At 47.5% G+C, this 25984-nt stretch overlaps 1 protein-coding gene across 6 annotated transcripts in view; it reads left to right on the forward strand.

Moving 5' to 3' along the window:
- The first annotated feature begins 4377 nt into the window (after window positions 1-4377).
- Window positions 4378-25984, forward strand: part of PRAG1 (PEAK1 related, kinase-activating pseudokinase 1) — a 48240-nt gene continuing 26633 nt past the window's right edge. For 2 of the 6 annotated variants that reach the window (XM_021077408.2, XM_085002906.1), the window contains exons 1-3: window positions 4378-4507; window positions 8686-9096; window positions 11375-13197. In XM_021077408.2, coding sequence (XP_020933067.2) covers window positions 8767-9096; window positions 11375-13197 — 2153 coding nt within the window. In that variant the 5' untranslated portion in view covers window positions 4378-4507; window positions 8686-8766. Of the gene's footprint in view, window positions 8222-8264; window positions 9097-11338; window positions 13198-25984 lie in introns of all 6 variants that reach the window. The other 4 variants (XM_085002903.1, XM_085002905.1, XM_085002902.1 and 1 more) reach the window with 4 other exon arrangements.

A 25984-nucleotide genomic window follows, 5' to 3' on the forward strand; every position in this document is an offset into this window, starting at 1 on the left:
CAAGAGGGAAGAGTGAACTTAGGCTGGCAACACGAGGAGATGATGATAACTCAGGAAGGAGAGAGGGGGTAGGACTATGTGTGCTTGTCAGATCAACCTTTAACTGGCTTGCTGAAAATATCATCTTCCAGCAGAACAGAGGGAACCCAGAAGGACAAATTTCACAAGCAAATTTTCACAAGACCTTATCCCTTCTCTCCTTACCCTTGCAATCCCCTCCCTGATGGTTTCAGGACCCCAAATGCCACCAAGACACGCCCAGCATGTCCCCAGGTTTCCAGTAGTTTCATCATTTCTCACCTGCGTCACCCTCTTCCCCTGTTAAATGCCCCTTTTCCCAACTTGCATCCCAATCGTGCCCACTTTTCCCACCCCATCTAGGCTCCCATTTGATTTCATGGGTTGTTTCATGGGTTCCTTTGGAAACTCCTGCTATTATAAGCAAAGTAGCTAAGAGTTTAAGCTGGTTTCAAACATGCCCCACTTCTTGCAATTAACTGAAACCTGGAATTCCCATTGATAATGTCTCTCCCACCCTCTCCAAAAGACCTCTCTTCACATGTTGTTTCCAAAGGCTTGGAAGAGAATGCCTTTGTTTTGTGGCTTCTGCTCACTGTGTTCCCAGTATTTCCCCTCTTCATCTTGTCTTTGCTCTTTTCTCGCCACACTCCTCCAAGCTCTTTTATTTATTTTTTTCCCTATGGCTTCAGACACCACTCTAGCAGGAGAACTTCTTTCACCAGATAGCTACCTTACACTTCAGGCTCCAACAACCAGAAACAAAATCCTCCGACTTCCCTATTTGTACTAATGACACCATCTTTCTACCAGTCTATTGAGGCTGAAGTTCTATTGGTTATCTTTGATCGCTTCCTCTACCTCAGAAACAGCACCAACCTCAGAGCTTCTGTTCAGTTTAAGTGAGAGAAGGCACATAAACCATTAAGCACACAGGGCTTGACACAGAGGAAGCATCCTATCATGTCAGCTATGTCAATACCTTACTCCTCACAGTGATCGGGAAGCTGCCAGTCCCTATAGCTCCTTCTCCTCCGCGTCTTTCAAAACCATCCATCCAACAGCCATTCCTTCCATTCCCCTTGCTGTGTCCCTTATCAAGGCCTACCTCCCACCTGGACCAGTCTCCTTGTCTCCAATCTTTTTCTTCTTCCACTTTCTAATCCGTCTGAACTCTAAGATCCAGATACGGCTAATGAAACACGAACTTGAAGAATGTCATTCAGCTGCTTAGAAATGTCAGTCCTCTACTGTTGGCTCATTTAGAAAGCAAGCCTTTCCTGTCTAGCGCCCCACACCATCTCCAAGCTCCAATAATCATGCTCCAGGCAGACTGGATAAGAAATCTCTCAGAGTCTTCTGCTCACTCACATCCATTCCTTTGTGGATACCATTCTCCCAGCCTGGAAAGTCCCCACCGTCCACAAACGGTAATCTTTCTCATCCTACAAAGCGTCCGCCCTCCCTGTAACCACTTTTTTGTGTTGTTGTCTCCTTTGAACTCTCACTGCCCCTAGCTTATCTTCCTCTCATAGAGCTTATACATTGTCTCTGATTCATCTTTCTTTTTTTTACCTTATATTCCCTCATCCTGTGCTTCATAAGCACAAGACTAAAACTGAACACCTCTCTATTATTTGAGGTCTCCTCTCCAACTGGGAAGGCACCAGGCTTGGATTTACTTTGGTCCAATCTTCACGCTGCCTAACCCCTCAAATACCCCAGCCAGCATTTTCAATGTATCGTTTCATGGTATGTATTTCCTCATTCTGCCTCTTCTAGATCCAAATTACTTTATCTTACCCACCCCAAAGCACCACCTGCCCCAGCCTTTGTCCGAGTTTCCCCCAATTTAACTGCTCTCTTGTACAGAATGATGCTCAGGGACTAAACCTTGAAGGGAATCACTCCTTTTCAAGGTCTGATCTGTATCAGCAAAGCCAAGCCATGCAGTTTAAAATGTCGTGAAAATGAACTGATAAGTAGCTAGGAGCAGAGTGCTGTGTATACACAAATTGTACTGCATTGCAGGGTGCAGTTTGGAAGTTCAAGCAAGAATTGTTTATTAAAATGCATGAGCTTACCGTAACTTCACTGAGGAGAGATAACACACTTAACAGTCACTGGTGGAGCCCTGCATAAGAGAATGGGTATTTTATGTGGATCTAAGTGACTCTTTTGAAGCAGTTTTTGATTCTTTTCATTAGGCGAGATGAAGCCACCTTTAAGGCCATGTCGCTGGCATAAAGTGATGCACATTATAGGTCAGCAACTACAGCATAATGCAGTTATTTTGTGTGAGTGCAGCAAAACACTTGAAAACACAGTTTATTTTGCAGAAAGACAGAATTAACCCTTCAATTGCTGTTCCATGCTACAGAACTGCAACCATCATATTATAACTTTTGCTTCTTATAATTGTGTGCTTTAGTCTGTTAAAGTATTTAAGATAAGTAAAGAGAGGAAAAAGTGGAAACACTGGTGCCTCCTATGTGCTTCATCCTGTGGGGTGTGTGTCCCCACCAGGGCTTAAGGAGGAACTCACTTATCCAACCCGAATCATGGGAACCAGGAACTTCTTAAACATGCAGGTTCACCCTCTTTCATGGTAACTGAATTGCATACACCTCCTGATGTCTTTGTATTTCTCCAGCAAAGATCACTGTGTCCCTTCCTGTTTATCGACATCTTCCCCTCCTGGGACTCAGTAATTGAGTGGGGTTGACTCTTCAGTTTTGTTGGATGCTGATGGAGCCTAAACAGAGCTTTCCTTCCATGTTTGTTCAAATGGCTTCCCCCTCACCTTGAGGAGAAAAATAGAGCTGAACAATCAGCACTAGGAGGGGAGCATGGCAGGCAGAACTGCCCATCAGTGGAGCCAGACAACCCTTGGTTCTACCCTCAGTAGCACCTCTGGGGCCAATGGGCCCTGGCTTCAGTCTTCTTCTCTGTGAAATGGGGATGCTACCCCTCTCATGGAGTTGCTTGGCATACGGTATGTTCTTAACAAATGTTAGTTCCACTTTTCTGCCTCTACACCCCCCCCCCCCAATTCTATTCATACTCAGGAGAAATCAGTGAAGTTGCAGCACAGGAAGTATTTCCCTATAACCTTTCTTTTTCTTTTCTCACACAGAAGCCAAATTTCAAATACATGTTCTCTCTCTCTCTCCACTGCACATTCTCACCCTATCTCTCAGTGTAGCTATGTCAAGGAGAGATCACAAAGAGAGCAGGAATCTCAAGGAGAACCAGACTTTCTTCTCTAACTGGGCGGAGGCTCACAGGCTCATCCAGGTGGGCTGCCTGGCAGAAGTCCCGCATTGGAGTTACCGTATGCTACCTCTCTGAGGTGGGGGAAGGGGCAGAGGGAAGGCCCCAGGTGCTTTTTGTTTTTGTTTTTGTTCCTGTTTCATTTCACCGAATTCCTCCCCAACCAGGCGGGCACAAGGTGGTGACCTTAGCGCTGGCTCCCTGGAGAAACACCCAGGTCAAGGTACAAGCCTGCGGTAGGCAGCAGGAGGAAGGGAGGAGGCTGAATGGGTCGTAGGCTGTCCAACTCTCTCTTAAACGTTTTTTAGCCGGAGGACTATCTCGAACTCACTCTATCTCAGTGAATGAGTCACTTACTGGAAACGGTGTAAACACAGGTGTAATATTGGCCTGCGGAAGCCCTCGAGGTCCCAGCCTGGAGGAATACCAGCCCTTTCCAACCCTTGCATTCCAATTCCAGAAAACTAAAGTTCAAGAGGTTAAGCCATTTGCCCCAGGCCTCCCTCAGTCGAGGGACGGAACAGGACCCAGAACCCGCTGTCAGGATTCCCAGCCCAGCTGGGTCTCCCTCAGCCTCCTCCCACCCGCCACAGTCATGGGCAGTCTTGGTGCCCACGCAGCTTTCGGAACCAGTCTCGGGTCCTGACCTCATCGTTCCCCTGGTTCTCCTCTCTAGCTCTAGGGCGGCACCTCCCCGCCACTCTCGTTCTCTCAGGGTCTCACAGAGAAGGCTGCATGAAGAGACGCAGAACACCTCTGTGCACCTTTTGGAAAAGGGAAAACAGGCTTCAAGACAGCGAACCTCGCCCCTGCAGAGCTGCGCGGGCCATCCTGGGAGAAGGGTGCACAAGGGCGCTCGCTAGCTTGAGGGTCGGAGGGCGCCAAGTCTCAGGCTGGGGGCGGAGCTTCCTGGTCGCGGGCGGGAGGGAGGGACGGGGCGTGGATCTCTGCGAGGCTAGCCCGCCGGGGGGCGCGGAGCGGCGGCGGCGAGGACCGCGGAGGTGCGGCGGGGGCCAGGCGGGCGGCGCCACCGGAGGCGGAGGGGGCGGAGCAGCGCTCGCAGCTGCCACCCGGCTGCCGGGCCCGGGCAGACGACACCTCCCGCGGCCGGGCACGCACGGCGCGCACCCTCTCTCCAAACAATGCTCGGAGGCGCCCCGCGGGGCAGCTGGCTACTCGGCGACCGGCGGCGAGGCTGGAGGAGCGCGGCCCCGAGGTGAGCCCGCGGCGCCTTCTCCAAAGTCGGCCTCTTTTTGTCTGGCAGAAGTGGCTGCAGAAGGGAACTCCGGGGGAGCGCGGCGATTGCAGAGCTGGCGACCCCCGTTGGCGTCCCCTGGGCTGACAGGCAGCGCCTGGGGGTGGTTGGAGCATCCGGACCGCGTGCGCCCCAGGTTGCACCCGAGGTGGTGGCACCGAGCCCCGAAGATCAGGGAGCCGGCAGGGTTTGTTCGATTCATTCGAGAATCGCGCTTTTTCGAATGGGGAAACTTTCCTCCGAGTTCCGGGCGGGGAATCGACTGTTCTGCTGGTCTCGCTGGTCTGGCTGCTCTGTTTGGGGCAGGAGACCGGGGCGCTTTAGGAATTGCTATTGTGGAGACTGCTTTTCCTTGGCCGCTAGGTTTGTCAAAGGAGCAGAGAGGGAGAGTACGCCCGGGCGTCTTGGACTAGGCCCCCGGGAGTGATGCTTTGGGGCCCCACGTTAGTCGCTGCCTCTTAGGCAGCCCCGGGTTGGATGCCAGCCTGAGAATCTCCCGGGGGAACGAAATGATCCCTTTTCCCAGAGCCCATGGCAGAGCTCTCTGAAAGACTACTGTGGGCACGTTTTTAATCTTTGCTTGTGCTGCCCCTTCCCCAGCTGGACGGACACATAAACACACATTTAGAAGATAGAACCTCTCCACTTTCCCTTCTTGCATGAGAATGCAGGCAGGGCCGGCTCACTGTGTCTGTTTCTCTCAGGTGAAGCTCAGCCAGCAAGCACATGGCTTTGCAGAGCCGATAGCAAAACCCAAAGGTCTAGGAGGGAGGAGTTTTGCAAGGCCTTCAGCCCAGAGTCAGGTTGGGAAGGTCTTATTGATCACTGACCTGAACTATCCTTAACAACCCCTTCCCTTTTGAGCCGGAAATCTGACAGGAAGCGGTGAGGAATTCTGTGGTTATTTCGCTATCATGGGGTCTTGTGGAACGCTGGTATCTTCCTTACTGGTTCAGACTGTAATGGGTCTAACCCACAAAAACCACATTCCTACTACAGAGATTAGATTACATAGCACTGGAGAAGGAAAAAGGAAAATAAAAGTCAGGTGAATATCATGACTTACTCTGTGTGGGGGGGGCGGGGGGTGGTAAGGGGTAAGCCCTCACTTTCTCCTTTCTGCCTCGGCAACTCCTGTCCACTGAGTGTTAAAATCCAGATAATCACTTTCATACCTATTTCTCTTTTCCAGTGTTGCATTCTTTTAGTTGTAATACAGATAAAAATTTTAAGAGTATTTTCTGTCACCTGAGGGTAAGGCATTAGGAACTTTTGATGTAAGTTATGAGGTGCATTTGGAGCCCAAAGATTTTATTTTATGGATCTCTTCGCCAGTCTTAGGATTCTTTTTTCGATGGAGTGGGTGTGTATATGACAGCTTCAGTCTTGCAAATTGTAGCCACAAATCTGGTGCAGAAGTTTGCAGAGGCAAAGATATTTTATCATGACTTGGATCAAAAAGAATGCTGAGCTCTTTTTCTAATTTTACACTGCTTCCTCTCACTGAAATGGGAGAATTTGCATAATTCTGGGGGCTGCCTCCCCTTGGAGGTAAGGAATGTGGGCTGGGAAGGTGCCATTCCCAGGCTGTGGAGAGCTGGCACTGGGAGGCGGGCAAGGCTTCTGCTTTGTGAGTGCCACTTGAGTTTTTCCACCATCTTTTACTTAAAACAAATAGGAGATAATTCCAAACACAGAGCCTCTCTAGACAGAACTGGAAGAGAATCCTCTCTGGCTTGATGTGGTGATAAATTCTGTTTGCTGTGACTGAGAAACCAGTTTTAACAGGATGTGTAGTGAGTCAGTGATGGTGAGGAGCCCAGGGCTTCATTCTGTTCCTGTCTTCGTTCTTTTTCCCTGAAAACCTTTCCAGTCTCTGAGCAATTGTGTGGTGAAAGTTGCACCCATTGTCAGAGAATTTCAGAATTGAGGATGGGAGTGAGGAGAGTGCTTGTGAACTGGTGAGAGGTTCCGAAGGAACCTTCCCAAATGCTGGTAGTCCAGAGCCCATCAAGAGTTCCAGGGGTGGAGTGGAGCATCCATCTGTGACACAGGAGAGGGGTCTCCGGCACCAAGCAACCATGACGAGTTTGTGACAGTTGCCTGGTGAGTGGGAAAGGAGGCGTGGCCACCCCAAGAGGCTTCTTTGCTGATCTGTGAATGCCAACCTCCTCAGATAGCCCAGCCTTATGAGGAGCTGCAGGAACAAGAGGAGCCCACATAGACGAGATTGCCAAGCTCTCTCCCTCCATCCGACCTGGGGTGTGGAGCCTCTCCCTGTGTTAGAGGGGGGCTGTCTTTTCTGCGGCCAGCATCCCCAGGAAGGGACCTTCTCCCTACCTCAGAGTGGGGGTATAGAGATTTGCCGTAGTGGACACGGAAATACTTCCTACACTTTTCCCTCTTTCCAAAATTTAGCAGGAGCCTAAAGCTCTCTGTCGCCTGGGATTATAGGAGAAAGAAAAGTCCTTGCTCTCCTCCTCTGCTTGTTGAAGCTTAGTGACCTCTTCTGGGGAACTTGGCAAGGGATGAACCTGCTACTTGGGTGTATTCACAGAAGAGTCCAACGTGCAATCATCTTGATACATATGATGCTAATAGTGGTCACAGAAGACAAATATACTTATCTTTTTTTTCAGAGAGTTCATTTAGTGTAAAGGTTCAGTGGGGTTTCCTGGTTAACTTTGGAGGGAAAAGAGGCAAATTTAGCTTCAGCAGTCTTTGAATAAGCACCCCTGTCTGCAAGTGTGGGAAACCAGAAAGAGACCTCTTCCCACAGAGATTCTGGAATGATTTGGGGGGCTCCTGGCTCATTCTACCTGGTTAGTGCTGTTGATGGTTTAGAGAGCATCAACCTCAGAGCCAGTTCTCACGGAAGGAGAGTAGAAAGCAGACCCGGGGGCCAAACCCTCTCTGTTTAATGAGAGTCTGTTCACTATACATTCTTCAGGACAGATTTTTTTCTTGAACCATCTCCTTATGAGGAAGTCAGCTCATTTAAATGAGGAAAGAAGAGCAAAAAGCGGCAGATGCTAGGGAGCAACTCAGTATAATGAGTGAGGTGTTGATGTGAGGGGACAAGGACAGAGTTGGCTTCTCTCTCTAGAAGTCCTGAACTCTCTGTGCCCGTGGATATTTCTTAATTTATGTCACTGCCATTGTTTTCCCACCAATAAAATGGGATGACAGCTCTCTGACTGGTGTTATTCAGGTTAACTGCTTAACCACTGCAACCAAGTTTCCCCTCAATGGTGAGTTAATTTACTGGGTGAATTTCTGTGGTACCAACTTTCTGCCTTCGGTTTTGTCAACTCTCAGAGGCAACAAACTCTTTCAGCAAGTTTTCTGCCTCCCCCTCCAGGGTTCTCATAGGGAAAATAACTGTCCAGCCCTAGCCCACAGGGCTGTGGTGACCAGGAATCTCTCTTTTGGTTGGTTTTCCCCCTTGGCTTTTAGCTCTGGCTTGTATAGATCTCACTGAGCCCTGGGTTGAATAACGAGCATATCAAGCAAGGGGAGGGGGTTGAATTCCCAAGATGCCAGACCTCCCGGAGGATCCCCTGGGGGGCAGGCCAGCACCTCACCTTTCCCCTTTCTCACTGCTTCTGTCCCCGCCTCTTAACAAGTATGGATTACAGTGCTGATTTCAGAGTCCAGGCTTGCCTCCCCTCTCACATAGTTCTTGGTTAAAAATTGTGGCTTATCTTCTGGAAGCCACAATTTTTATTTGCCGTCCTATTTGGTAGTTCTTGTTTTTCTGGGGCAGAGTCCCAGGCAGCAGGGAATGGGCGACAAGCCACTCATCTCCAGCCCTGTGTGATTTCTTCCCATTAACTGCCCCCCAAATCTCCAAGCTCAGGATTTCAGGGAACCGAAGTGTCCTTTATACTCTCTACTCGTGCAACAGAGCTATGTTTAGTTTTTACAGCTTTTAGAGGATCACAGCACTAGAGAGGGACCCATGACAAAGGGGTGAGAGTCTTGGAATAAATGAAATACTAATCTTTACCTCTTTTCTCCGGCTCCCCCCTCCCCACCCCGGCCATGCCCCAGTCACATCGTATTGATCACCTCTTTGATCACCTATGCATCCTCTGCCAGGTAAGATCTCTGACTTGGTAAGTGTTCTGCCTTTCCAGGAAGCTGCCCTGTGAACCCCATCCACCTCCTGTGAGAGGAGCCAGGCACAAGATGAACCAGCCCCCCGTTCGCTGCTCAAGATGCACCAGACCATCCCACTGAACCCCGAGAGCCCAAAAATGTCCGCGTGCAGCGACTTTGTGGAGCACATCTGGAAGCCCGGGTCCTGCAAAAACTGCTTCTGCCTGCGCAGCGACCACCAGCTGGAGCCCGGCCGCCCCCAGCCCCGAGCGAGCAGCCTGCCCCCTCCGCCTCGCTTGCCCCCCAGGCCCGAGAACGGGCGCCCGGAGGATGACAGCCTGAGCAGCTCGCCCTACTCCAAGCCCACCATTGCCGTGAAGCCCACCATGATGAGCTCCGAGGCCTCTGATGGGTGGACGGAGCCCGGCGTGAGTGCTGACGTGGCACAGGTGAGGCTGACTCAGCCCCGTGGCATTTTACAGGGGCTGCTCCTGTTGTAACACTGGGACTGGCCGGCGGCCAGGGAGGGCTGTTCCAGCAAGACTCCTGCAGGACAGCTTCCAGTCAGCTCCTTCCTGACTGCGGCCCTCTCTTCTCATTGCCCTCCTTTCTCTCAGTCCCTTTAGGGTAAAAACCATTAATCCAGTCCCTCCAAGTTTATTTGGAGACTGTATTAATGATTTATTTTCAGGTTGTATCAGCGTAGGCCAAAATAAAGCTTTTTCTAAAAAGTTAAAAAAAAAATTTCAATGGAGTATTTCAAATATATACAAAAAGTAGCTCCCATGCATTCACCACCCTGCTCTATGAGCAGAAACAATCAACTCATGACCAATCTTGTTTTGTCTCCCCATCGTCCCTTCCCTGGGATTTTAAAGCAAACCCCAGACATCACGTCATGTTGGTACTTCTTTAAAAAAAAAACGAAGTCTTTATTAAAAATACCATCGGAGTTCCCATCATGGCTCAGTGGTTAACGAATCCAAATAGGAACCATGAGTTTGTGGGTTCGATCCCTGGCCTCACTCAGTGGGTTAAGAATCCAGCGTTGCCATGAGCTGTGGTGTAAGTTGCAGACATGGCTCGGATCCCGAGTTGCTGTGGCTTGCATAGACCGGCGGCTACAGCTCCCATTAGACCCCTAGCCTGGGAACCTCCATATGCCGCGGACGTGGCTCTAGAAAAGACAAAAAAAAAAAAAAAAAAATTTTAATTAAAAATTTTAAAAATTAAAAAATAAAAATACCATTATCACATTTAAAAATATCAGCAGTAACTCCTTAATATCATCCAATCCCAGCCAGTGTTCATATTTACAATTTGGAAGCCTGAATTTTTTCCAGCTTTGATCTAGAACCACTAAAAACAACTATATACTTAGAGATTAGGCCATTCTGCTCATCCCTTAGGTGACTTTGACCAAGGACTAATTACTTAGAAGACCTGTAGACCCTGCTGCCTCTAGGAAGCTGTATGTCTAGGGCATATTCTAAGAACTTCCTGTGACCTTTTTGACCTCTTTGCCCTTTCTAGTTTTCCTAAACTGTCGTGTTGGGTGGGTCAGGAAGTGTGCATGAGCTTATGTTAAGTCAGCGGTCAGTTTTAAATCAGAGGAAGCTTGATTGAGGCCAGCCATCTCCTGGGGTTGTTCTCAACTTCATGTCCCCTTCAAAGGTGCTCCATTTTCCCAGAGCTGGTTACACCCATTACCCAGGCCTTTCTCCACACCTTCCACTCTCACAGATGTAAACCAGGGACTCTTTCCCTTCAGAGTCATCTTGGAAAGGAGCCAGAGGCAGCCCTGCTTTGAGGCTGCTTTAAAGTGAGGGTAGGGAAGGAGGAGGGGATTTCAGAGATGGAAATGACCAGCCCACATGGCTGTCTAGCTCAACTAGTCCAGCCACTTGTGCAGGCTCGGGCTGAGGTCACTGTCTGTAACTGGGAGAAAGAGCATGGCTCAGAGCAAAGCAAGGGAGCCAGGACCCAGCTCAGAAACCACCTCTCACCCTCCTGCCCTCTGACACCACCCAAGGTGTTTTTAAGTTTCATGACTTTGGTTTCTTCATACTGTGACACTGTTATCAAAAGACTAACAAACACAAAGCAAAAATTAAACAAAATCCCTAACTTTATTTTCAAAGCCTGCAGAAGAACTTATCTCATCCGGCAGTTTCGAGGGAGAAGGCAAAACGTTCTTTGTTAGTGTTTTTCCCCTTACCTCCCAGACATGGGTGGGAAGTGCACTGGAAGACCAGTGGCTCCCTGAGGGCTACAGCAATGATGAAAAGGCTGTGGTGGATTTTCTGTCGTGGTTCAGCTGTGACATAACTGACTAGTATCCATGAGGACTCCGGGTTCCATCCCTGGCCTTGCTCAGTGGGTTGAGGATCCGGCGTTGCCGTGAGCTGTGGTGTAGCTCACAGACATAGCTTGGATCCTGTATTGCTGTGGTTGTGGTGCATGCCTGCAGCTGTAGCTCCGATTAGACCCTTAGCCTGGTAACTTCCATATGCCGTGGGTACGGCCCTAAAAAGTAAAAAACAAAAAACACAAAACATGAAGATGAGAAGGCTGTGGAGAGATCAGAGGGTAGGTGTGCTGCCCCTCTGCTTCACAGCAGCTCGGAAGACAGTTTACAATGTCATGGCATTGCTCTCTCACTTACTCTCTCTTCCTTTTTTCTCTGACAAGGTCTAATGTAAGTCTTTTAACCTTGGGGCTGTGTAGGTCATCTGGAGACGAGCCCCCGGCAAGCTCCCCCTCCCGAAGCAGGAAGATGTGCCACTAGTTTACCTGGGCAGCTTCCGAGGTGTCCAGAAGTCTGCTGGGTCCTCGGCCCCTGCAGACAGCCAGCCTTGCTGCCCCCCTGCCTGTGCCATGGTCGGCCTACACAGCATAGAGCCCCGGGGGGAACGGAATGCCTCCTTCCACCCGCTGAGCTTCCCAGATGAGAAGCTTGGCCAAGAGGATAAACCCACGATTCCCTACCAAGAGCTGACCTCCACCCAGGAGAGCTTCCGCCAGAAACTTGCTGCCTTTGCTGGGATGACATCTGGCTGCCACAAGGGCTCCGGGTCCTACCCCTCTGCCCAACCCCTGCGGGAGTCCCTGCCCTCGGAGGATGACAGCGATCAAAGGTGCTCACCCTCAGGGGACAGCGAAGGGGGAGAATATTGCTCCATCCTGGAGTGTTGCCCCGGCAGCCCAGGAGTAGAGGATACCTCACAGGCCGAGGGCTCCCGACACAGACATGGCGGCAGGGACTGCTTACCAGCGTGCTGGGAGCAGGGCGTGTGTGCGAGGCCAACCCCGGAGGAGAAGCGGGCTTTGAGCTTCCCTAGGGAGTGCTGCAGCCAGGGCCCGGCAGAGAACCCGCCCCGTCTGGGCCCCAAAAAGCAGTCCCTCACCTCAGAGGCTGCCAGCTCTTCGGATGGTCTCTCCTGTGGGAGTGTCAGCAGCCGTGCCAGCAGCCCCTTGAGCCCCCACGTCGAGAGTGATTACTGCTCCCTTATGAAGGAACCTGGGTCTGGGAAGCAGCAGGACCCTGGCTGCCACAGGGTGGCCTCGAGCAGGTGCCTTGGGCTGACTGTGGAGCCCCAGCCCCCAGCCCCCTCCAGGGAGGCTGCACAGCCTGAACCCATCTATGCTGAGAGCACCAAGAGGAAGAAAGCTGTTTCAATGCCTTCCAGGCCACAGGCCAAGGCAGAACAGGCAGCAGCTGCCCAGGGCCAGGTGCGGACAGCAAATACCTGGGCTCAGAAAACAGCCCCTGGCCGGGGCCAGGACAAGGAAGGCTCAGATATGGCCCCCCAGGTGGCAGCCACCATCACAGTCATGGCAGCCCACCCAGAAGAGGACCACCGGACAATCTACCTGAGCAGCCCAGACTCCTCAGTGGGGGTACAGTGGCCACGTGGGCCCCCGAGCCAGACCCCTGAGGCAGGAGAAGAGAGCCCTTCAGCGGGTCAGGGGCTTAGCTCCAGGGAGAGCCACCATCTTGGTGCCAGTGAGAACACGCCCAAAGGGAGACCTGCCATCCCCCCTAAGCTGTCCAGGAGCAGCCCTGGAGGGTCTCCGGTGTCCCCCTCTGCCTCCCCACTGTCCGACCTCAGCGAAGGGAACTCCGGTGTCCCTGGGCCCCAGCGTCCATCCAGGGGCCCTGCTGACCCCACTTCTTCCTGCCAGGCCAACAGTGTCCCCACCAGTGACTCTGTCAGAGGCCCCCCATCTGGCACCACCACATCAGCCTTGGACCAGAGGCGGCCCCGGTACCAGACCGGGGCCTGGAGTCGCCAGTGCCGGATAGAGGAAGAGGAGGAGGTGGAGCAGGACTTGCTGAGCCAAAGCTGGGGAAGAGAGGTGGAAAATGGCCCCACGGACCCCTCCAACTCCTCCACCTTGCACCACCTCCGCCCCACAGATGGCACCTCTGGGCAGAACAACAAAGCTGGGACCGGGATGAGCAAATCAGCCTCGTTTGCCTTTGAGTTCCCCAAGGACAGAAGTGGGATTGAGACATTCTCACCTCCCCCGCCACCTCCTAAATCACGGTGAGTACGACTGTGTGTGTGTATGACAGGGGTTCATCTGGCAGAACAGAGGGCTCTTCCAGAAACCTTGGTCTTTGCCGCCTCTCTGAATGGCATTGGGCCTGGGCTCAGGGTTCTAACTCCAGGCACCAGTGTCAGCCCAAAGGCCCTCATGCCTTCATGTAAATTTCTGCCACTTGGTGCTGGGCACACAAACCTACCAGCAGTGTCCTGCTTGGGACTGGCTGTTTGGAAGGCATCTTTCCAAGAAGCACCGACAAGCGGTCCCTCTTTCCTGGTGCCCATCCTCTTGTCATCTGGTGCCCTTTTTCTTCCCATCCCTCTGAAGTGTCTTCAGCAGGCTTTCCCCCCCACCCCCCAAATCCTGAAATTCTCCATCTATTTAAACCTGCAACAGAAGGCTACAGGAGGCTATGCTGCAGAATCACAAGAGGCAAAGAGATGGGGAGGCAGAGGAGCAATGCCACTGTGCTCCATACATTGTGACCTTGGTGGTGATTAGGCCTCAGGGCCAAACACAGAATAGTAGGAGGTGCTGCACATGGTTCAGGGCCCTCAGATGTGGGTTTTTAAAGGGGAAAAAAAACATATATAGTTTCATGTTAGCATGCTGAAACTCACAGCTTTCTTCACTGCTTTATTGCTCTCTCTCCTGCCAGTTTAAAGTCCCTCTCAAAGGCCTAAGAAAAATAAATGCGTTTTTAAAGGTATTGAGTTGTGTGTGGAATTTAAATTCTGGGGTGAAAAAAAGTCCCTTTATTAAAGCAAAACTGATTCCTATCCGGGAAAAGGACAGCCTGCTGTTTTTCAAAAGATGACAGCCTTTCGGAAAAGATTTTCACGAATGGTGTCATTGCTAGAGGTTCTGTTTCAGCTCATGTGTCTCCAGGCTGATGTCAGAAGCAGGGAATTGATCACAGGGAGAAACAGCTGTGGCACTTGACTTTGCACATCAAGGTGTCTCAGGCTGTGATGCATTCTAACATGGGCATTTTTTGGGACCACCACATTGTTCTGGTATTGGATTGGCCACCTGCCATGCAGAGTTGACCACCACTCTCCAGATCCTTCGGTGCTTGCAGCATCTTTGGCTACAGTTTTCAGTCCCTGAATGAATGAGGGGTTCTCAGCTAAGAAGAGCTCCCATTTATATGGCACTTACTATGGGCCAGGCACGGAGCTAATGGACTTAGATATATGAACTCATTTCATGCTCAGAATAATCCTAGGATGTGGGAATTCTCTTCCCCAATTTAAAGATGACAAAATGGAGATAGAAAGAGCTGAAGTCAGAGTTCCCATCATGGCGCAGTGGTTAACGAATCCGACTAGGAACCATGAGGTTGTGGGTTCGGTCCCTGCCCTTGCTCAGTGGGTTAACGATCCGGCGTTGCCGTGAGCTGTGGTGTAGGTTGCAGATGTGGCTCGGATCCCACATAGGCTGGTGGCTACAGCTCCGATTCGACCCCTAGCCTGGGAACCTCCATATGCTGCGGGAGCGGCCCAAGAAATAGCAAAAAGACAAAAGAAAAAAAAGAAAGAGCTGAAGTAACCTGCCAAGGTCACACAGCTGTACCTGGCAGTCTGCCTCTGATGTCTGTGCTTCCAAACACCTAGGGCGCATCAAGACATAGGGAGTGTGAGCTGGGCACATGAGTAAAACGTGGCCATTGTATCTGTCTGCCTCAGGCCTGGGAAGGTTGGTAAGAAGCATAGGGTTTGGAGGCAAAAAATTAAGTTCATGCTGTGTGTCTTTCCTACAGATTGAGTGATCTTGAGCAAGCCATGCACTATGACCAAGCCTCAAAGTTATTTTCCAAAACAGGCTAATAATAACAATACATTTATAATACCCTGTTGTCGAAAGGCTCAAATGAGATGAACAGAATCCAATGCAGAGATTAGTTATGAAGGCAGAAGCGACCCCAAGCTGTTGATTATGGCAGGGACAACCACATCCTTATAGGAACCGGTCTAGCCCGATCCCAGGAACTCCACCTGAGCCTTGGAAAAGGAACAAGAACTTTCTTGCGTAAGAATCGGAGGGTTTGGAGAAACCCCAGTTACCATAGCAGTGTGACTCAGGTAGAATCTTTGTTAGCCTCTGGGTTGTGATCAGAGTTTTGGGGGCCAGTTTATTATGACAAGATCATTAGATTATACACATCTCAAACCAGGTGGGAATCTCAGAGGTTCTGGGTTCCAGCTCTTAACGACAACAAAAATTTTTTTTATGTTCAGAACTTTTGGGAGAAAAGTCTAAAATAAAATTAACAAGTGTGAGGGCACACAGAAAAAGAGCATCTGGTACTATTTAAAATAAATCAAACTAGTGTATATATTTATATTCATTTAGGGAAGATTTTTTTCAAGCATAACCAACATTACCTTTTGAAGCATCACATCTCTCCTGTGAAGAGATGACAGGGCAGGCTCAGGACCATAAACTGAGTTTTAATTCTGGAACTCTGTACTGCATGTACTGAATTCCTCTGAGGAATTCACAGCCTTCAAACCTACCATGTCATGGTGATGGCAAATCAGAGTATTGATGAGAATACTCACAGTTGACTCAGTACCAATACCAGAACCATGCTGGTAACCATGGCAGGCTAATGTCAGTTTTCCAAGATGGAAAAAAGTTGAAGGTCTTTGAGCACTGTCCAAGTTTAACTGAATTTCTTCCCTTGGACCATCTGTTAAATGGTCTGTTTCAAAGGATCAGCCTCACCTGTGAACCAAGATAACGGCTTTCATGATGTGTATTATGTACACTCTCAACTCTTGAGAGAGGGGCTATTCCATGCAGGGTAGAGTTACTTTTTACTAACACTTCCTTAAACAGATCCATCTGCTTTCTTGGGGCATTATGGAGGAACAAAGGGTCATTTTCTGGCTTTGTTATGGTCCTGTTTCACAAAACTGACTGACCTGGAGGGGAAAAAAAAAAAAAATAGATTTCAAGAGTGACTTGGCTTTCCTATGGTCTTGTTTTGAATGTTTGGCAGTACCTTGTCTGCCTGTGAGATATTGTCTTCTATAAATTCCCATTAGGGTTCCTGAGAAAACTCTTGCTGTAATGCCAGGTAGTACAAAGGCTCTCAATACTCATTTAATGCCTGAAATCCATTTAGAGGTGTTTAGGTACATGTTCGTCCCACCGCATCAGGTAAGGCGGTCTGGGTCCTTTTTTAACCGGGGCCGCCAAGGCAACCTCTTGTCTGTACAAGCTCACACCTCCTTAGACTGGCTGACCCCACCAAGTCTCTAGGTCACTCCTGCTCCAGTTGAAAGCAGAGTTAGAAGGTGAGAATCAACAAATACTTCTTGTTAGGAAATGAAAACCTGCAGGGAAGAGGTGTGGACTTCTTAGTTTACATGTCACATTCAAGACTTAAGGCAGTTTAATGAGAGCAGCCAGTGCCTGGGGGAATAATTAAGATGTGAAGAAATCAAATTTATTTCTACCTTTTATTTCCTCGCAGATGCAAAGCTGGTTTTAAATGGTGTATGGCTTTTGAGTGACAAGGTCAGTTGAGGGAAAATCATCTGATTAGTGCAGAACAAGCCTTTCATAAAGAAACCCCAAATTAAGCTGATAGCCCTGAACTCAGAGGTGGAATTAGAGGACAACAGGTAAATGAGATATAAGACAGGTTTCTATGGTTTTAGTGTCCAAATGGTCTAGCCCCAGGTGAGACTAATCAAAAGAAAGAACAGTTTCCCCAAGAAAGTGAGGGATGACTTTGTTTTAAAGACTTCCCTCTTGTTTATTATAATTTAAACCCATTTCTTAACTAAGTTCCTCTGTCTTCTATAGGGATTCTGGGAAGCAGAGGCTGAGCCTATCCTGGGGTTTTTTGTTCAGTCTTGATTCCTCTCCCTCCCTCCCACATCATTCCTAGCAGACAGGTGGTGATGGACGGTGTAAGAGACAGAGGTCTTTTTCGTCCGCAGAAGTGGCCACATTGCCAGCCAAAGGAACTGAAATGACTTCTCGGTAACCAAACAGCCTCCGAATGACATGCTCTCTTAGCATCACCTCAGGATGGGGGTAGAATGAGTGAGATGCGTCATGGTCTCTAGACCCCATATCCAATCTGATTAATCCTCCAAATGCTTTTATTCTTGAGACGCTTTCTACTGTAGTGGATTGCAGTGAGATGGCAACAATTTACTAGGAAATCCCATAGTCTTCGAGTCTAATGAGCTTTTCTGGGTGGCATTTTGAAAATTGCCGTGTGTATTACAAAGCACTATCTGTGTTTCAAGAGGTCTCTGTGTTCAGCCTTTGTGACAAAACTGAAGTAAGTCAGCTGAAGGTGGAGTGGGTCCAGGGGAGACTGAATACTGGGCATACTTCAGGGGCGAAACTGCCCTTCCCCCACCACACACATATACACAATTTGGCAAACAGAACAAAGCACATGTATCAACAATGCAAGTTTATATTCTGCTCCATGCCAGGGGTAAATTAATAATTGTCCTCTTCCCACGAGTTTATGCATAGAACCTAACACGGGACATCTAGTGATGCCGAAGCAGGGAGAATTAAAACTGATTCATATCTTCCTAGTCTGTAATTTAAAAAAAAAAAAAAATCACTGAATAGAACAGTAGTGTATATATATATATAAGATATTTATGACAGTTTCTCCGTTTTTGAGCAGGCATCCATGCTGAAGCCTAGGGAGCAGAGATTCTTTAATTCATCAGTTATCTACGAATTGCCTACTTTCTATTACACTCTGTTCAAGGTACTAAAAGGACAGTGACTGGTGTTCTGTCCCTTAAGGCCCCTGAGAGTTGAGTTGGTAGGAATTAAATCAGCAGTTGTGCAAAATGACCACCAAAGGCTCACTTCTGTTTTGATTGCCTTTGGTGAGACTGGCTATCATCACGTCTGGATTCTCACCAAGTTCCCTCTTATGTTCCGTAAGGCCAAGATAAGCTCAGCTAGGCGTGCACAAGTAGTGAAAGAATAGTCCTGCCTTTAAGGTCTTTTGACCTGATAAAAGATCAAACTCAGTACAGGCATATGGATTACCTTTTTTTTTTTTTTTTTCCCAAAGCCAGATGCCCCTTGAAGGTAAAAGGCATGCTCAGCCATCTGTAAATCCAAAATATCCTGTTTGATGCCTGGCACATAGAGATGCTCAAGAAATATTTATTCACTAGGCAGTGGTAGGCAGAGGCCATACCCTGTTTATTTCAATTTCTCCAGTAACACCTTACTCTATGCTGCACATGAAGAGATATTGAGAAAGAAACAGGTAGCATCTTTAAACACTTATATCAAGTTATCTTTCTTATATCCAGGTTTTGGATTGCCCCAGTACTCTGTTCTTGCCTCTGTTTTGATGGTTAACACCATATGTCTTGCATTAAATCAGATTCATATTTGTAAGCTCTTAAGCTTGTAAACTCTTGGGAGTACAGGAGCATATTTCATACATTTTTCTTTGGCTTTCCCATAAGATACCTTGGGACATAGTAGGTATTCAATAAATGATTATTGAATTAGCAAAAAGAAAAAAAAAAAGCTAGGGGGAATTACAGATGTTGGCCTTATTTCTCACTGGACACCCCATTATAATTCTGTAGCCAGCCTTGTTCAATAGAACATTGTCACTTTGAGTTAAAGAAACTGAAGTTAATAATTATTAATGCTTCAAGGTGGGCAAACACCATGAGAGCACAATGCATCCTTTCATGGATTAATTACTCTCCAATGATTGTACTTTTTTTTTTTTTTTTTTTTAAGCTGAGCAGGTGTGTGGAGCCCAGCCCTCTCTCGCCACAAGAATGTTCCTTTCAGGCAGTAATCACCTAGAGAGTTTTTTTTTTCCCCACCCATGAATTGCAAGGAATTTGAGGGTGTGGTTTCATTTCTCTGAGAATAGGTTTTCTCTGCTTTCCTAGGTGGGTTGGGAAACACAAGCATGGGTCCTGTGATCAAACTCCCTCTGACCATCAAGTGATCAGAAACTCTTTGTTCCTAGAATAGCCAGTCTACTCACCAGTTGGTGGGAACTTTTCTCTATTTATAGCGCAAGAAATTTGTTGTCGTTTGGTGATCGTTGATGTGCTCGTGAAAAGACTTGCATTTTTCTTTGTCTGAATAGATAGACCAACTATACAGAATCCTTAGCAGCCATTTCTGCAGCCAATAATTGTTAGAGTTTTAAGATCAGAGTCTTCATCCTCTATGCTAAGGTCACTCATTATTTCTTTCTGTTGGCATGTGGGCAGAACCCTAAAAAATGTTGGCTGTTAATAGTGTTTGCGCTGTCCCCAAACAGCTCTGTAAAATCCCCTGCTTCCATTCGCTTTTGTCTGGTGCCCTGAAGAGTTTATCGTCTGTGCTTTTCTAATAGGCAGACTTACACAAGCGCTCTTTGTTGAGAGAAAAGGGGAACTTCTAGATTAAAGCCTATTTTTAAAGTCCTTCCCCTTTTGGAGTTCCTGTCGTGGCTCAGTGGTTAATGAATCTGACTAGGAACCTTGAGGTTGCGGGTTCAATCCCTGGCCTTGCTCAGTGGGTTAAGGATCTGGCGTTGTCGTGAGCTGTGGTGTAGGTTGCAGACGTGGCTCAGATCCTGTGTTGCTGTGGCTCTGGTGTAGGCTGGTGGCTACAGCTCCAATCGACCCCTAGCCTGGGAACCTCCACATGCCGCGGGATCGGCCCAAGAAATGGCAAAAAGAAAAAAAAAAAAAAAAAAAAAGTCCTTCCCCTTTTACTCAGATATGTTACTCTTCAGTTAATTTTAGTATCTATCACTATTAAATGATCCCCCTGACTTCCTGGCAGTTTGGTTTTTAGCCTTTTTATACCCATTTTAAGCGTGTGTTACAAAAAATTTTTTCCTAAAGTTTAAAACTTGTCTTTTAGGGTAGTTAGTGTTTCCACCATATGTCCCTGACTTGTAGAACCTCTCCAGGGGGCTGTTTTCAGGAACTCCATAGGCAGTCAAAATAAATGAAAATTCAACTATCTTGGACAAAGACAAGAATAGTTGAGATAAAATGGTGTATTAATTAGTAATAAGACTTGAAGATCAGGAAGAAAACGAAGAAGAGTCTTTGGAATTTTAAAATCAGAGAGTTCCCCTTGTGGCTCAGTGGAAACAAACCCAGCTAGGATCCATGAGGATGCCAGTTCAATCCCTGGCCCTGCTCAGTGGGTTAAGGATCTTGCGTTGCTGTGGCTGTGGCATAGGCCAGTGGCTATAGCTCCCATTCGACCCCTAGCCTGGAAATTTCCATAAGCCAAGGGTGCGGCCCTGAAAAAAAGAAAAAAAAAAAAAATTCAACAAGAGGACAGTATCTACCTCCTCAGGAGAAGGCAGAAGAAAACCAGGACAGGAATATTCAATGATCTATTATATCTACTTGGTGGCCTCCCTTCGAATTCTCTCAAAATGCCTCTTCTATATTCCTGTTCTTTCCAAAACTTGATTCTGCTTCTTAGCCTACCTTAGTGCTTGTCCATGCTGCTTATAAAAGGAGAGGAAAAAAAAAAAAAAAGGAGTTCCCTTGTGGTGCAGCAGGTTAAGGATCCAGCTTTGTCACTGCTATGGCTCAGGTTTGATCCCTGGCCTGGGGACTTCCACATGCCTCAGATGCAGCCCTTCCCCCCAAAAAAAATCAAGAAAAGTGATGAATGTTTGAAATAGCTGCTTTGGAGAATAGGAGGTTAAGTGAAAGGATGGCCAAGGAACCCCAAGAGCTAGCCGAAGTCAGGAAGCATAAATTAATTGTGGTCCCATATGCATGGTTGTGTGCTTTCCTAGAGAAGCACTAGGCGACCTAAGCGCAAAAGTGAGGCTGGAAAAGGTTTGGAGTTACCAGTGTGATAAGGTGATTTGTAATAAGAAATACATATTTGGCCTTCATCCCCATTTCTGGCACAGAGCTCTTAAAACCCTTGGAATTTCCTAAGTGCTGAGAGCCATAAAGGTGTCTTTTATTATGTTAATGAGGTTGTTTTGGACCCCACTGGAGGTTGAGGCAGTTGCCAAAGGAACCACCCAGAGTTGGTATTTCAGCAAGCTGGTATTTCAGTCCTACCCCTACCCCTACCTCCAGGGAGGGGAAAGGGCTGGAGGGTGAATCAGTTTCCAATGGCCAGTGGTTTCAAAGATTTCATCCGTCATGCATATGTAATAAAGCCTTCATAAAAACCCGAAAAGACAGGGTTCTGAGACCTTCCAAGTTGGTGAACAGGAGAGATGTGGGAGAGTGGGGAGAGGGCAGGAAGCACCCCCCCCGGCCCCGCCCCTCCTTTCCCCATATGTTGTCCTAGGCATCTCTTCTGTCTGGCTCTTCCTGAATTATATCCTTTTAAAAAAATGCTTCTCTCAGTTCTGTGAGCTGCTCTAGCAAATTAATCAAATACAAAAAGGGAAATGTCGGAACCTCCAACCTGAAGTCTTGTGGGACTAAGCCCTTAACCTCTGGATAGATAGTGTCAGGATTGAATTGAACGGTAGAATACTCAGCCGGTGTCTGAGAACTGATGGTATGGAGAACATACCACCCCATGTTGGAATTGGGTGACCAGAACCCTTACCTAGGGTGGGGAGGGTTCAGCTAGGGCTGAGAACAGAAGAGGCAGCTGTTGGGGAGCAGGTAAGAGGGTGCTAAAGCAACGACCTGGGAGTGAGGAAGGAACCTTATCCAGCAACAGGCTGGACCAGAATGAAGAGTAGAGAGATAGATCATTCTAGAAGCTTAGTTACAAATATCCTAAAACTTCCCAGTCGGGAGGGTAGGAATGAAATCTGATAAGTACACTCACAGATTTCTTAAGCCCAAAAGCTGGGTCCACAAAGTGGACTTGAAGCATTTGCTGAATCAAGAGAAGAGAGAGATGATTCTGAAAGCAAGGTTGCCAAAACCAGTAGTCTAGAAACAAAAAGATCCAGGCCAGGCATAGATCATTGTGGTGGATGGATTCCAACAGGAATAGGTCAGGACTCAGTGATTCCCAGGTTGGTGAGTAACAGCTCACTACTGTTGAAGTTTAGCCCATTACCGGAGTCCTCCATGTACTGGGGGTAGGAAGATGGTGTAAAGGGCGAAGGAGTCATGGGAGCTTCTCGTCTTACGGAGAGGAGGTAGGCTAATATAATAAAAGCAGTTCTTGTGTTTCTAAATTTTCATGTGATGGAGCTAAGCTACCTTGTCCTCTGAAGGGTGCCAGCCCCTGAATCTGGGGCCACACAGCAAATTATCAAGCTCTTAAATATGTCAATTCAAACTGAGGTTGTGTTGATGGACAAATCAACTTTTCCTAGCTATGTGAGAATAATGCACATCCTCAGAGAATCATCCCAGTGAACTTTCTCCTTTTCGGTCTCCTCAAAGTAACATAGTAAAATTAGAGGTACCAAGAGAGTCAAGTCTCAAGTCCATCTGTTTTCTGCATCTGTCCAGGTAGAAGAAAGACTTGCTGGAGTTCCCGTCGTGGCTCAGTGGTTAACGAATCCGACTAGGAACCATGAGGTTTTGGGTTCCATACCTGGCCTTGCTCGGTGGGTTAAGGATCCGGCATTGCCCTGAGCTGTGGTGTAGTTTGCAGACACAGCTCAGATCCCGCGTTACTGTGGCTCTGGCGTAGGCCGGCGGCTACAGCTCCAATTTGAGCCCTAGCCTGGAAACCTCCATATGCTGCGGGTGCAGCCCTAGAAAAGGCAAAAAAAAAAAAAAAAAAAAAAAAAAAAAGAAAGAAAGAAAGAAAAAGAAAAAAGGAAGAAAGAATTGCTGGGTTTACTGGGTGTTGCTCAAGTCTTTTCTCCCTCTCTCTCTCGCCCCCTATCTACCCATCCATCCATCTTTCTGTATAACCAACACTTTCTATGTACCTGACACTGTTTTTAGAACTTATCAAATATTAATTCATTAGATCTTCCTAACCATCCCATGAGATGAGTAGTGTCGTTATCTGCATTTTAGGGGTGGGAAGCTGAAGCACAGAGATAAGTGCATTTTCCTAAGCACCCAGTCAGTAAGCAGCAGAGTGAAGACCCCAAACCCAGGCAGCAGAGCCCTAGTGTTCATGCTCTTAACCACATCAGGTGACTCTGAAATCCATCTTCAAAGCTGTTCAAATGCTTACATTGCTGTTGTTCCCAAAGGCTCCAGAGGGTCCTGCTATACCCTGCTGGCCTATGGGCTGGGCAGCTAGTGGGAAGGGCCCCCCTGTGGATTGTAGTTGTTCAGTCTTTACTTCCATTAGTTATTAGTTACCGTTTCATCTTCTCTTCCCATCTGTCCCTTGCGTGAACAGATGTAAAAGCTTCCTCCTTGATTTCCCAGGCCAGGAGTTGGAGAATTATTGTTCTTAGTGTTGGGATTGAAGATGCAAGTGTGGTGGACGAGGTGACAGGGCCCAGGCGCTGAGCTCTTCTGCACTCTCTTACCTGCTCTCAACACGTGTCTCCCTGTCCTCAGCCTTAGCTGAAACCTCCCCACACACACCAGGTAGCTTCAGGCACCTGCCCTCCTCACTCTTGCACCAGAACTTCTTTAGGAAAGGACACAGCCCTGCAGACTTGGGGCCACAAATAAGGGACTTTGGTTTTCAGAGACATGAAAGGTCATTTTTAAAAGCCATTTGTATCTCTCAGTGCCAAAGTATGTTTGTATATAGTCAGGGCAAATGTCTGCAAATTTCCATTTGACCAATATAAGTATTTTTTTATCCTTCTCTAAAGTTAACTAGTAATCTAAATGTGTGTGTGTGTGTCTTTAAAAACAAGCATGACTTTATTCCTATTTTTAAATGGTTTCCACTGAGTGCAAAGTGCATTCATTTTCAGGTTGAACCAAAGGGTTTTTAGCTTGTAGAGCCCCAGCCATCACCAGTGCATTAACTGCAAATGCAAATTAACAAGCCTGCACCATAGGGAACCTAGAGGTCATCTGACCCAAAATGAAACTGATTTCCTATCTTTACACATGCTAATAAATCAGCAGGGAAACCTGCCCCAGAGCAGACTGGATCCTTTAGTTCCTTCATTTCTTTCGGCACTTAAGACACTTGCAAAATAACTCCCATATCATCTTTTTTTTTTTTTTTTTTTTTTTTTTTTGTCTTTTTAGGGCCGCACTTGAGGCATATGGAAGTTCCTGGGCTAGGGGTCAAATCAGAGCTACAGCTGCTGGCCCGCCTACACCACAGCCACAGCAACGCCAGATCTGAGCCAAGTCTGCGACCTGCTCCTGGCAATGCTAGATCCCTGACCCACTGAGGGAGGCCAGGGATCTAACCCACATCCTCATGGATACTAGTTGTATGTTTCCACTGAGCCACAATGGGAACTCCCTCCCATAGCATCTTCAGCAAAAAGAACTAAAGATAAAAACAATAAAAACCTTTCCAGCTTAATTATCTGCCTTTCTCATCCCATCTCTTGAAAAATTAAAATTTTAACTAAAAGATTATGTAAATTCAGGATATTCGGGTACTGTCGTATTTTTTACATATGAGAAAGTTTCAGCTATTGAATCCAGCTTTCCTGAGGGCTGTTGTTTGCTCAGTGTTCTGCCTTTTGCAAGTTTTGCCGGGCAAGTGTAATTCTTTTCTTAAAGGAAACATTTTGTGGAGTTATTGAAACAGAGGCAGATAAACTTAATCAAGAAGTATTTAATAATTACTCTGTGTTCTGGCATGTCCTGCCTATGACACAGCTCCTCAAACAGTTTATAATTGTGGTGGTAACAAGCCTATTTCACATGAAACAGAATAATCTACCCAGGATTATAACCAAATGTTCGGTGATGTGAATCAGACTCAGTTTGGTTTGAGTTCTAGAGGGGACAGACCAGTCAGAGAAGACTGAGATGACTTGGGAAGGCTCTGGAGGTGAGTGATGTTTCTGCTAGGTCTTGCGGATGGAGAAGGTTTGAAGGGGGGAATGTTTCCCTCTGTGCAGAGATGGAGAGGGGACAGGAATGCAGGGTGCTTTGGGAACAATGGGAGTCTAGGCCCATTGGAGCAAAGGATTTATGAGGGCAAGTAGTAGGTATTGATTCACCAAAATGGTGATAATTTTTTCCAAACAAAAATAGTAGGCGTGTATTCTGATGTATAAATAGTGAGGGGAAAATATTTGAAATCAAGAATGTCAAAGAAAATCTAGGGTGTGTGTTTCCGTCATTGTGGGGGACCAGAGCTGATCCAGTCTGGTGGCCAAGGTCAAGAATACTTAGAAGAGGTCTACGCAGGGCTCTTCTGGGTTGGCCATCATTATGTGAGCAGGATTTTGGAAAGATTTGGAGTTAGGTTGATCTGCCTCAAGGCTGCAGATCTTTTCTGAAGATGTGGCTTGTACCTCTATATATACTTTTTAGAGGAGTTTGATAATATTTATCTACCAGGCTGTACCTTTGTAGAGGCAGGGATGGTGTCACTCCTACTTACTATTGTATCCTCAACACCTGACACAGTGCTTGGCACACAGCAGGCAGTCAATATTTACTTGTTGAAAAACCTGAGAATGATATTCAGAAGAGACAGAATGGGGTATGCATTACAGGTAATACAAGCACAAGATAAATAAAAATGAGGTGCTCTTATTCACCAAGCAAATCCATTGTTTCAGCTTGAATTATTGAATGATTTCGATTTTAGGATGTGGCTTTTATTTAAAAATGAATGGGATGAAATTGAATGTATTGGGGAGGGTATAGGAATTGCTTCTAATGATGGAGCCCAACAGGACAATTGGAGATTGAAAGCTGCAGGTCCCGGAGGCAGAGCCGTCCCTGTTTTCCTGTGCTT

Source organism: Sus scrofa, chromosome 17 (genome assembly GCF_054392235.1).
Source record: "Sus scrofa isolate SSC_HxYL_T2T_F1_AM1 chromosome 17, Sscrofa_HxYL_maternal_Yorkshire_Landrace_v2.0, whole genome shotgun sequence".
NCBI lineage: Eukaryota > Metazoa > Chordata > Mammalia > Artiodactyla > Suidae > Sus > Sus scrofa.